Source organism: Athene cunicularia (genome assembly GCF_003259725.1).
Source record: "Athene cunicularia isolate RWA chromosome Z unlocalized genomic scaffold, athCun1 chrZ_part1, whole genome shotgun sequence".
NCBI classification, from domain to species: domain Eukaryota; kingdom Metazoa; phylum Chordata; class Aves; order Strigiformes; family Strigidae; genus Athene; species Athene cunicularia.
In genome coordinates, this window is record NW_020799142.1 from 11,432,330 (window position 1) to 11,444,679 (window position 12,350).

The following is a 12,350-nucleotide window of genomic DNA, read 5'->3' on the forward strand; positions in this document are numbered from 1 at the left end:
ATCGAAGTGCTGGATCTGAGGAAGGAGGAGGCGGCTGCCGCACTGTCTCTGCCGCCCTCGCCGCTGCCGGCAGCCGAGCCGGCCGCTCCCGACGCGGAGCCCGCGGGGGAGGAGTGCAGCTGGGCCGGCCTCTTCTCCTTCCAAGACTTGCGGGCCGTGCACCAGCAGCTGTGCTCGGTGAACTCGGAGCTGGAGCCCTACCTGCCTGCCTTCCCCGAGGAGCCGTCGGGCATGTGGACGGTGCTCTTCGGAGCCCCGGAGCTATCCGAGCAGGAGATGGACTCTCTCTGCTCCAGACTGCAAGTTTACTTGGTCCACAGCTTGGATACCTGCGGCTGGAAGATCCTTTCGCAAGTACTCTTTACCGAGACTGACGACCCCGAAGAGTATTACGAGAGCCTGAGTGAGCTGCGACAGAAGGGGTACGAGGAGGTGCTGCAGCGGGCCCGCAGGCGAATCCAGGAGGTGAGGCTACAGTATGGTCCAGATAACTCCATTTTAGCGTTACCTTTTCTTTACACTGTCACATCTTTTTAGTTTTTCTCTCGAGCTGCTCCCCTCTACTGCGGAAATCATCGAACCATGGGGCAAAAAAAAAGCACAAGAAAACTGTCTAGTTTAAAAAAACGAACAAAAAAGCTTTGCGAATCTCAAGTAGAAAATGAGGCTTAACCTTTCTAAGGTATCTGGGGCCAGGATTTAAGAAGGTGTAGATTTCCCTTGTTGTCTGAGTACTCGGTACTTTATTATGTGCAATTAGATGTGGATGTTTGTGAACAAGTATCTGATGGATTTGGCAAGGTCTCACAGATTTTTGTTTTTGCATTGCTTTGCAGCAGGACGTGTTGGCATCTGAATTTTTCTGTTTAACGGGAGCAATAACATGGTGTTTATTTTGACAGTACAGTTTAGGCACTTGAGACCAAAAAATTCTAGGCTCCTAAAAGCTCTGGGCGCTGAATCTGGTATTCAAGTGAGATGATGTTTTCTAGTGTAATTAGAGTAACTACAGCTTTTGTTCAGCTGGTAAGTTGTTAAGAGTTGGTGTTTTCAAAACCAAGCTGTCAGGTCCTAGCAAGTATTTACTGCGCTGACATTGCTAATGTCTGGCAAGACCTGGATGCTTCAGGACACACTCTCTTTCTCGTACCATATACTGTTTAAACGAAAGTAGTTGAAGAGGTTCTGCTAATTAACTTGTAGCATCGGTGTGTGAGAATTTTTTTGACATCCTGGTGGACTGAAGTATATGAGGACCCGGATTTCCCCAGTGTAAAAGGAGAGTTTTACACTTGTTTTTATGTTTCAGTCACCTCTGACCAGAATGTACCAGGGTCTGTCTAGTTGTGACTGTGTGTATGAATGAGGATATGGAGTTGTTTGTTTTTGCAAATGCCATCTAAATTCTGTTGTACGCTTATAGGTCAAGTTCGGCTGCTTTGGCTGCCGGTGTATATCCTACCAGTGTTGTGTGTTCAAAAATGCATGGTGATGAACGTTTTTCCTTTGATGGAGTATGAGCGTGTCTGCTTGCTGTCTGTTTTGATGGCAGATAGTTTTGAGTCATTGTAGGATACAGGCTGAGTTTTTCCTTAGGTACTGGAGTTACAGAGTTTGAGAAAATTGACTTTTCAATCATGAGATCATGCTAAGAGCATCCAAGTGTAGCATTGTCAAGTAAAAGTTTATTTAAAAATGGTTATTTTAAGGTATATAATTGTGATTTTTCTTTTTTTTTTATGGCTGTTTAAAGGACTGGATTAATCCTTGCTAATTTTGATATACAACTGGTAATTAGTCTAATAGTCCTCTGCAGTAGTTTTAGTCCAGAGAATATAAAAACATACTGTCCTTCGCTTCTTTGTTTGACTACATGACTGCTTGAGAGTGCGTGCTTAGCTTGACTTAGCCTTCAGCTCAGCAGTTTTTATAAAGACCTGAGCAGGGCAAGAGAAGTTCCTGTTAAACGTGGAGTTTGGGAACTAGGTACCTGACTCAAAGCACATGATGGTTTTTGATGAAACACTAATTAAGAATTACTGAGCAAGATTCTTGGAGAATCTCAACTTCTGTTGTGTTCGTGCTGGTACTGTTGGCAAAAAAAGAGATCAGTTATCAGGAAGCAATGCAAGCTTTATCTGTCAAGCTCTCTAAAACTACAATATCTTACTCCCTGTTAATGTTCAGGACATGGTGCAGACAAAATTGCAGACCCGATGTTTGTGTTTGGCTACAGTTCAACCTTCCTTTCCCATGGTAACCAATCCAGTAGTGTACCTAAAGTCAGTACAACTGTACTTCTGTCTGTCGGTTGTGTAAATTGATCCTTCTTTAATTAAAGGTAGTTTGTGTTTAAGAAAAGAAACCAATAGAATGACCTGCTCTTTCCCTCTTGGCTCTCAGGTTTTTCTTTTCCTTACCTTTTAGTGGTTTACTTTGGCCACAGGAAATGTCTTTCTTTTAAGCAAATACTGATACTATTTGTCATTGCAATTCTAAGCAAATGAAGCAATGGATGATGGGTAGTGTTAGGTATTTATGAAGTAAAAGGTTTTTTGTACTTTAAAGAAAACCCACTGAATCCATTTTTCATCTCTCACTTAAATTTACTTTTCTATCTATGCTTGAAGTCTGCCTGTTAGCTGTTTGCAGGAGTGTTGGATTCCTGCATTTTTAAACACTTTAACAAGAACTTTTGGGGTAAAGGGGCAGTGATTGAGCAGCACTGGTAACCAAAACATATAGGAGAATAATGAATGCAGAGGGTCTTTATTAATGTAAAATTGTGCAAAATAAATATTTACAAATCCAAGACCTTGGCTTAACATCTTAAAATATGCCTCTGCCATTTATAATTATTTCATATATGACTTTTCTCCAGGACAGATTCCTCTGTGCAGTTAGAGTACTACTTGAGAAATGCTTGCAGTTTCTGCTGATTGTATTCTTTGGGGTGGAGAAGCAAAGTGAGCAACAAAACCTCTCATGTACATTGTTTCAGCATCCCCTGTTTGGCCATCTGTTGCTTTCCATAGTTACACACAAGCCCGTTTATTTTCACAGCAGTTAATAATTGTTATATTTTCTAATAGATGTTTGTCTCAGTTATCAACCTTTTAATAAGTCAGAAAGGTGTTGCAAGTAGAAACAGATCCAAGATGAGGAAGAAAAGTAGCTGTAGAGGAACTGTGAGATCTGGAATTATTTTCTTCTGTATAATTTTTTGCACATCTATTTTTTTCAAATAAAACTATTCTGGAATAGTTTAGGAATTTAATTTATGTTAAAGTAAAAACTTGTATCTAAAGGAGCAAATTTTGTTCTACCTCATTTTTGAGAACTAATAAATACTTGTTTAGGGCCCTTGTTCAGTATGTTTATGCCTGTCTAAAAAATTCCTTGGGTACTCAGCTACAGGTCTAAGCTCCCAAATGGGGACATGATACAGAATCAGTTAATAACCAGATAAAAAGATGTTATTATTTCAACAGAGAGGATGCCATTGAATCCTTACTTGGGATTCCAGCTTCTTGGCCAGTATTTCTAAATCTTGAACTTTTTCATCTAGAAGGCAGATAAAGTTTGTCTCTGTACTCCTGCTCCTGCCAGTTTGCTGCCTATGTTCCTTCTATAACAGGGGAGTTTTTCTAGGATAAGTGTACATGCTTGTAAATTCTTGTGAGTATAGTAATATCAAAGATTATGTCGTAGCTCTTTGTCCAGTGCTGTTTTGGCAAAAGGTTGCGTGTAGTCACTGTTTTCCTGAATAGAGAAGTGTTAGTCTAAACTCTGGTTAAGAGGGTTTGGTGATTTAACCATGCCAACAAACATATTTCATTGTAGGCTTATCCTTTTACTTGCTCTTGCATAGTGGGCTGTGAGTTTGGGAAGCCTATCTTTATATTACATGCCTACTTCAGCATCTTTGAATTAATGACACCTCTGAATCTCTCTGTTCCTTATAGCTCTTAATTGCCATGGCAGTCTAAAATTTGGTGGACAATGGTCTGTAGGATATTGAATGCTAGTTATAAAATGCTTTTGGTTTCTTGTTGCTCTGTAAACCCTATGAATGCTAATGTCTGCAGGCAGACTGTTTAAGACAGTTTTGCACCTCTGTTCTCTGTGGGTTGAGTTGCTTTAATAGGACAGTTCAGAAACACTTTTTAGTGCATGATTGAATTCTGGAGAAATTCTAAGAACATCTTATTTTCCGTGGCTAACTTAAGACTGCCTTGCGAGTGAGGATTTACTGCTATTTTAAATCTCCTTCCCCTGTCTAGTGGGATATTTTACTAAGCATGAGGATAGCCCTGAAAATTTTTATCTTATGTTGGTTAACTTAATTTTGTTTTGAAGGGGCTAGAAAGGCTAAGGAAAAATAAATAAGGAAATTTAAATTTAAAAAAATCAAAATTTTTAAAAAAATATTTTTTTTGTAAAGTAAAGGCTTGTCATTTTAGGCATTGGAAGTTCACACCTGACTCATTCTGCAAGCATCAAACTCAATAGTAAGGGCACTGTGATACACACTGTGATGTGGAGTAGTTCCCCCTGTCCCTTTGCTGCAATAATAAAAATCTTAAATCACATGAATATTTTGTTTTCAGTGTTTCATTGAGTTTCTGAATTGTGTTCTGTATAGGTAAATCCATGTTTAAAGTTAAATGCTGATGATGTGGTATTAGTGGAAGATGTGGTAGTAAGGTAGAGAGGGCTATAGCACTTGAGATTCTTGGACCCTTATAGCAGCATGGATAATTAAATATGGCACAGCTTAATCATATGGTGGAATCGCAGTTGCTGAAAATCTAAGATGTGAGGACATACCATTTTAAAATATGTCCTTTAAAATTAGTTGTAGGAATCCGGTATTTAAAGGACATTAGACCACATTACCATAGTATTTGGTTCTCTCTTTAGTCTCTATATTAAAACATTCTAAGTCCTAAGAAAAACAACTATTTACCTTTTAATTTGAAATATTTTATCTTTTATCCTTCTTCTGTTTGATATCATCTTGAGTAAGAGTTTAATTTTTTCTGCTGCCCTTCCTTTTTATTTCTGTTTTAGAGGTAGCAGCAGATTGTTTCAGAGATTTATAGGCTTGTGATTACAGGTTAATGAAATTTTTTTGTTTGTTTTTGTCAGCCCTTTTTTGAGATCTCTTGATACTTGTTTCAGATTTGAAGTAATTTGTTTCTCCTCCCCCTCCCCCCTTCTGCAGTGTATTTATGGTGTATATGTATAGACTTTATGTATTGCTTTATTAATGTCTTCAGTTTGACAAGAGCTAGATGAAGTCATGAGTACTAGAGCTGTATTTGAAAGCAGTAGAATGGTTAAAATAATGTGTTTCTTTAAAACATGGACAAGTTATATTTGTATACAAAGAAAATGACATCTGTTTCAAAAATGAGTTCTTCCTTGACAGAATTTAAGTCTTAATGAACAGTATCACTGTATTCTACAGAATGTACTCTTATTCTCCATGTGTGACCCTTAGATAGTAAGCTTAGACATAATTTTTAGAAACTGAATACAGAAGCTAGCCAGTCTCATAGTTCATGTGTTTATCTAAGTATCTGGGAGGAAAAAAAGGAAATAAAATGCAATATATATACTCTGCCTAACTGCTTAAACTGGGATTGGGGATCCATTTATGTCTTGTAGTGTGGGACTGTTCTGCTGATTGTTTTATTTGATACTCCCCTTCAAAATTTGAGTTATTTCATTTCCCTAGATGCAGAGGTAGACTTTGCTCTCTGTTTTAGCTAATATGCAGTTGCAGCATTTTCATATGCCAGCATATATTGAAAAGGTGTAAACCAAACTATATAATAAACATTCTGTAACCCACTGTGCTCCTTGGGTCTCACAGCTCACTTAATTTCTTAGATTTTAGAAATGGTGTTGGGTTGTTTTTTCTTCATGCTTAGCTTTGTTTTCTTGCATATTTTTTCTCAGATTTTCCAGCATCATTTTCTTTCTCTTCATTTAAATGTTCTACCTTCAAATCAGTGCCTTTTAAAACTGCTTTCTTAATCCAGTAACAATTTTTTTCCTCTGCATTTCTGGCTGACATAGTATTACCCAGGTACATCCATTCTAATCACTTCATCTTTTTACATTTCTTTCTATAATATGATAAGACACTGCTTACAGAGGATCAGTAAGGTTTATGTTCTTTATATATGTAAATATTGCTATTGCAGAGCTGAAGAAGGTACTGAAAAACAGAGACTTTCAGTAATGCTGCACATACTTTTTTTTTTTTTTTTTTTCTCTGAGGAGCTGCTTTTAACATTCCTTTTTTAATATTAGTAGAAACATATCATTACAGACTACCAGGTTATTGCTTAGTGGAGAAAATGTCAGTTGAAGTGAGGACTTAGTCCAACTAAAGATAAATCTAGCAAAACTTTTTTACCTTTTCAAGAGATGAAAACTTAGCCCTAAGGAATATGGTAGCAAAGAAGATAGGACAGGTGAAGAGGGAAGAATAATGATGATATTCTTAAGATTCATATTGACTAATGCAGGGGTGTTGTGTATCTGTATCTGAAGACTGCTATCTTCTGTCAGTAGAGTAGGCAGTAGAATGAGGTGGGATGTTGAACCTGTTCCTTCAGTGGTTGACCCTTAAACCTCTTCTTCCTTTATTTTCTCCAGAGAGGAATCAACTACTAGCATTTGGTGATACTTTTACCCTGGGTGATTCTGTAATGCCACACTGTATTTTTTAAATATCATACAAAAGCAAGAGAAACAAATGAACATGTATTGAACTCTGTAGAGGAACCTGCACCTAGAACCTGTTTTGTGATTTTGAGCAACTGGAGTTACTTGGGAGTTGTCAGTAATGTCATAGAATCACAGAATTGTTTGGGTTGGAAGGGGCCTTTTAAAGATCATCTAGTTCCAACCCTTCCACTAGATCAGGTCACTCAAAGCCCCATCCAACCTGGCCTTGAACACTGCCAGGGAGGGGGCAGCCACAGCCTCTCTGGGCAACCTCTTCCAGGGTCTCACCACCCTCACAGGAAAGAATTTATTCCTAATACCTAATCTAAGTCTGTCAGTTTAAAACTGTTCCTCTTTGTCCTATCACTGTACTCCCTGGTAAAGAGTTCCTCCCCATCCTTCCTGTAGGCCCCCCTTCAGTACCGGAAGGCCACTGTAAGATCTCCCCAGAGCCTTCTTTCTTCTAAGCTGAACAACCCCAACTCTCTCAGCCTGTCTTCGTAAGGGAGGTGCTCCAGCTCCCTGATCATCTTCATGGCCTCCTCTGGACCTGCTTGGCAGGTCCATGTCCTTCTTATGTTGGAGGCTTCAGAGCTGAACAGAGTCCTCCAGGTTGGCTCTCATGAGAGCAGAGTAGAGGGGCAGAATCACCTCCCTTGACTTACTGGCTACCTTTCTCTTGGTGCAGCCAAGGATGCAATTGGCTTTCTAGACTGTGAGCACACATTGTTGGCTCATAGTCAGTTTTATATCCACTGATACCCCCAAGTCCTTCTCCACAGGGCTGCTCTCAATACATTCATTGCCCAGCCTGTATTGGTACCAGGGTTTGCCCTGATCCACATGCAGGACCTTGCACTTGGCTTTGTTGAACTTCATGAGGATTGTGTGGGCCCACCTCTCAAGCCTTTCAAGTTTATGTAACATGCAACAGTTACATTGTTTCTTCTCTCTTTTCAAACAAAAAAAAACCCTAGTTAAAATCAATTGTGAAATATTTTTAGAATAATGATAAGTTATTGTTTATTTGCTATGTAGCAAAAGCTTGTAAATGAGATATTCTGCTGATGTCAGCATTTTACTGAGTTAAAAATTGAGCATCCAAAAGTTTTTTCCTGCTACTGGTATTCAGCGTGATAGTGCTGTAGGGAAGATGTGTCTGAGGCTGACAGCATGGTTTAACCATGTAATGTATACTGATCTATTCAGAGTTTTTAAGGAAAGGAGCCAAATTTAATGCATATTGGAACCATTTATTTGAACTCCTCATATGTCTTGCATAGTACTAACATCACCGTAACCATTCAGAACAAAGATTTGAGGTAGTTCACTGAAAATCCCTGCTCTAAGTGCAGTGATGTTTAATAGCAAGTATACAGGGATGTTTTAAGAATGATGAGGAAAGAATTGTTGTTTCCTTATAGGAAGTAATAGTATGATCTCCTGAGAAACCTGTTGGTGATAATTGCTAGAATATAGGTTAGTCTTTAAGAATAATTGTTGAAGATCTTGCATAACTTGAAACGGGATTATAAAAATAAATAGTCCAAATTTGGGCAGAAGATTGGATGATTTCATAGTATCTTCCAGTCATAAGTTCTATAAATTAACAAGGGAAATGTGGTTTTGTTTTAATTTGTTGTTGAAACTTGCCCAGTTTTCTGAAGAATTTGGGCCTGACATGTGAACCAAAACCATTATTAGTTTGTCTGAAAACTTAATGAAGAATTTTAACACAGGGTGGTGGACGTTAATTCAAAAAGTTTCCACAAATATCTCCTTGTTCACCGGCTCTTGCTTGTCAACTGTGTCCATTATTATTAGTAATCTCTTATTAGAGACTCATTTGTGCAGTTTGGATTTTTCTTTTGGAGTAACTCTTATAGGCAGAAAGTTGTTTTGATGTGAAGACAGCTTCCTTGGCAAGCTAGTTTTTGAAAATCATCATTTAGAGCTGTTCAGAGTAGATGTAGATAGAACACTGGTGATGTACCTGCCTATGACTCTGCCCACCAATTTCAAATGTTTTGGCAGAGGTGGTTTTCAGTTAAAAACCTTACACTGGTAAAACCCTGTCTCTGGGTTTCCTTTCTATCCTTTTATTTATATTTGTGGTATTTATGTAATAGAAGTTCTCAAATTTATGGAATTTTTTTTTTGTTACGTATGGGCCAGACAAACATTATTCATTCAGAAAAATTTGAATGCTTAGTGGACTTTTTTTTTTTGTCAATAAATTGCTCCTGGAAAGGTGTTAAAAAACACTTGCAGTTATTCAGCAACCTTTTTTCTGAAAGTAAATTCACTACCTGTGCTTGCTTAAGTGCATAAAAGAAACAAAAACTTCCATTATCTACTGTTACAGTACTTTACAAAGTTCATTTGTAGACAAATGTTTATATGACCTTCTTTTGGAAAAAAACATTGTGATACTGATGTGAAGGAACTGGATGGGGTTTTTTTTCATTTGAAGAATGTTTAAATAATTGGTTAGCATTTGTTTGTGATGACTTGCAGACAATTTATGTGGGTCATCTAAAATTAGTAGTAACATAACTTTGCGTATAAGTGTTGCGTCATGACTTGTTCTGAGCTACCTTAGGGAGAGAGTATTGTAAAAGATTTTTCAGTAACTTAGAATCATAGATTATTAAGTTAGAAGAAACCTCTTTGGCTTTTCTGGTTGAATCCGATACTTAAAATAGAACTAATTTTGATATTAGGGCTTTTTTGCTTAAAAAGCCCTCAACCCAAACTTTAAATAACATTGTGTGCTTTACATCTGTGGCTTCAGAGCCCAAATTTTTCAGCCTTCAGTAATGTAATATTTGTTTATAATCATCATTTGTCAGAATTCTAAGTTGTACCATTTTGTCAGTTCAGAGTGGTATAATTCAGCAAAAACATATGTGGGAGGAGTTTAAAAAAATCCCAAACTACTTGCAATATTGGAGCTATTGTGGAAAAGTTGAATTAATAGGTAAATGGTATGTATTATTTCAACGCTGTTTTATCATGTGATCTTATCATGCATCATTTTATTTCTCCATAACACTTAGACTGTGCATGCTTTCCCTTTAATTTCTCCATGAAAACAGGAACAAAACAAAACCAAACAGGGAACACCACAAAATACAAGTCTGTGTTCACCTGATATTAATATAAATTGCTTTCATCTGAAATGTTGAGCTGTTATGAAAGAGGTTTAGTAGCTTGTTATTACATGACATTTGCTGTTAGAGTAAGAGGAAAACCAGTGTGTGAGATACGGGACTCAGCAGTTACGTGATATCTTGTTTCGTCTGTTGTTAGTAATAGGGGGCTGTGGCGGACGGAGGAAGCAAGCAGCCGATTCAATGTGAATGATAGAGCGAGCTTCAACTTTATTGAAAGAAATCACACCTTATATAAGCAGTCTACAATACACTACTTGCAACTCTATTGGATACATTCGAGAAACTACATTATAATGTCTCAACCATTGGGTACATTCAAAAGATCACATTATAATACACCAGCCCCTTGTGGCATTTCTGGTATGCATAAACATCTTCCTAGCTGTAAACCTGCTTCTCTCCCAGGGCTGCTTCCCTTCACCCCCCAAGGTCGTAGTGCGCCCCAACTTATCTCTGTGTTCTCACAACAATCCTCGCTAGCACAACTGAGCCCTGGATCTCCATCCTTGTTTACATAACTGTACCCTGGGTTCTTTCCTTTTTTTACCTCAGGTGGCTGGGACCGACTTCTGCAGGGAGCTATGGCCGACCAGCTCCTGCAGGGAGCTATGGCCTTGCTCTCTGCAAGCCGTTCTCCAACAGGGGGCTGTAAATGTGTTCTTTCTATTGGGCTTTTTTGAATGATGTAGTCAACTTTTAAATAAAAAAATCCATTATTTTAGCTTAGAAACTTTAAAAATTGCATTTAGTCATGCAAAATGCTGTTTCCTTCTCAGACCCGCCTTTCAGTGATTTCACCATTGTATAAGGTGATGTAGATATTGAAATAGTGTTGAACTAAATCAGCCTTGAGAAATCAGAGGGCTGTTTGAGTTACCTATCAGCTGTCATCCAAGGTTTAAAGATGGTTCATCAGCCATGTTGTTGAAGGGAGCTGAACTGCATCATCAGCTTGCAAGACCTGAAAGGGGGGGGATCTTGTCGCCTTCTGTCTTCCCCCCTTCAGCTTTGTGTTCCTTCCTGTTATGCTTCTCTGTCCTTGCGGTGTGCTGGTTAAAATTAGTAAACCTCAGTAAAGGAATCCAAGAGAAACTATAGAAATAGCTTCCTGCTGGATGCTCAGTTAATTTGTTGAAGAATCTAAGAAATACCAAAGCCAGTGCAGTGGAAGAAGAGGGCACCTGAAAGCAGAAGGAACAAGGGAGTGGGGTGGAGCTGGAAAAAGAGAAGGAAGAGGAAATGGGAATTGGGATCACCTTTTGTTATGAACAAGCCATTAGCTCAGCTGAGCTTTAAAAGTAAATTACATGTACCAGTGCTTTGAATCTGGTATTGTCACAATACTTTTTAGATTTTTAATGTCTAACATTAGATTTATCAGACATTTGAGAATATCTGCTACCATGCCAAATGCATTGTAAACTGGTGTTTTGCTGAGTAAGGATACCAGTTAAACTCAGACACCAGAGTGAAAAGAGTAGGCGTATTTTACTAGTGATAGCCAAATAATGTAACAGAGTAAAACATGCAGTAAGAAAAAGCAGAATAATTCACCTAAAGCAACAAACAGGAAAATACAGGGTAATGTATCAAAGCATTACCACCTGAGAGAGAGAATAGTGCTTAAGAAAAATCCATCACCACATGCATCCGTTGCCATCATGCAGACCCACAGTCGCAGGGGAGCCACGGCTACAGGGAGAGTTTGGAGAGCCTGTCCCAGCCGGTGGGAAATCCTACGCGGTGTGTCCACCCATAGGTGAAGCTTCCAAAGTCCCTGTGAGCGGGTCCAGCCTTATATACCAGAGATCGACAAGCCAGAAGAGCTGGCACCTTTGTTTTGAGCAGAAAATTTCTGGTTTCATACTCCTGTTGGATTCCACCCAAAGCCTGGCCAGGGCTCAGGGTAGGAGACCAAGGGAGTTTCTGACAAAGCCAAATATGTGGGTTCTCAGCCTTGAACAAGGCTAAACAAGGCAAGTTGAATACATTCTCTTAGCATGTCATTCTCACTACTGATGATATTTTGTCTAAGCTGCATCTTTCACTAGCGAGCTTACACACTTTGTTAATGATTACAGACTAAGTTAGCAGCTTCGGCTTGGGGCCTGTTGTTCCGGCTTCAGCATTTCAAAGCTTTAGCACTTTTTACATCAGCATAGGTGGGTTGTTATAACTTAGTGCAATACCTACTAGCACAATGGTTTTCAGTTATAAAATATACAGGATTGATCTATAGGTCAACTCTGGCTTGGACCTGTTGTCCAAGCCTTAGCACTTCAACTGGTAAGAGTATTTATTCAGTGCTGATGATGTGATTCCCATGAGCTGACTTCAGAGTTTAATTGATTATGCTTCTTTTTTTCTTCCCACCAAATGTTCCCTTTCCTTTTTCATAAAAGAATGTTCACTCTTTAGTGGAGTGGGTAT

General features: G+C 38.6%; 1 protein-coding gene across 1 annotated transcript in view; it reads left to right on the top strand.

Moving 5' to 3' along the window:
* The window catches only part of JMY (junction mediating and regulatory protein, p53 cofactor), a gene marked incomplete at its 5' end in the record, with an annotated part of 64,800 nt that continues 52,450 nt past the window's right edge, over positions 1–12,350 (top strand). The window contains one exon of the mRNA XM_026865778.1: positions 1–465. Within this exon, the coding sequence (XP_026721579.1) occupies positions 1–465 (465 nt within the window). The remainder of the gene's footprint in view (positions 466–12,350) is intronic.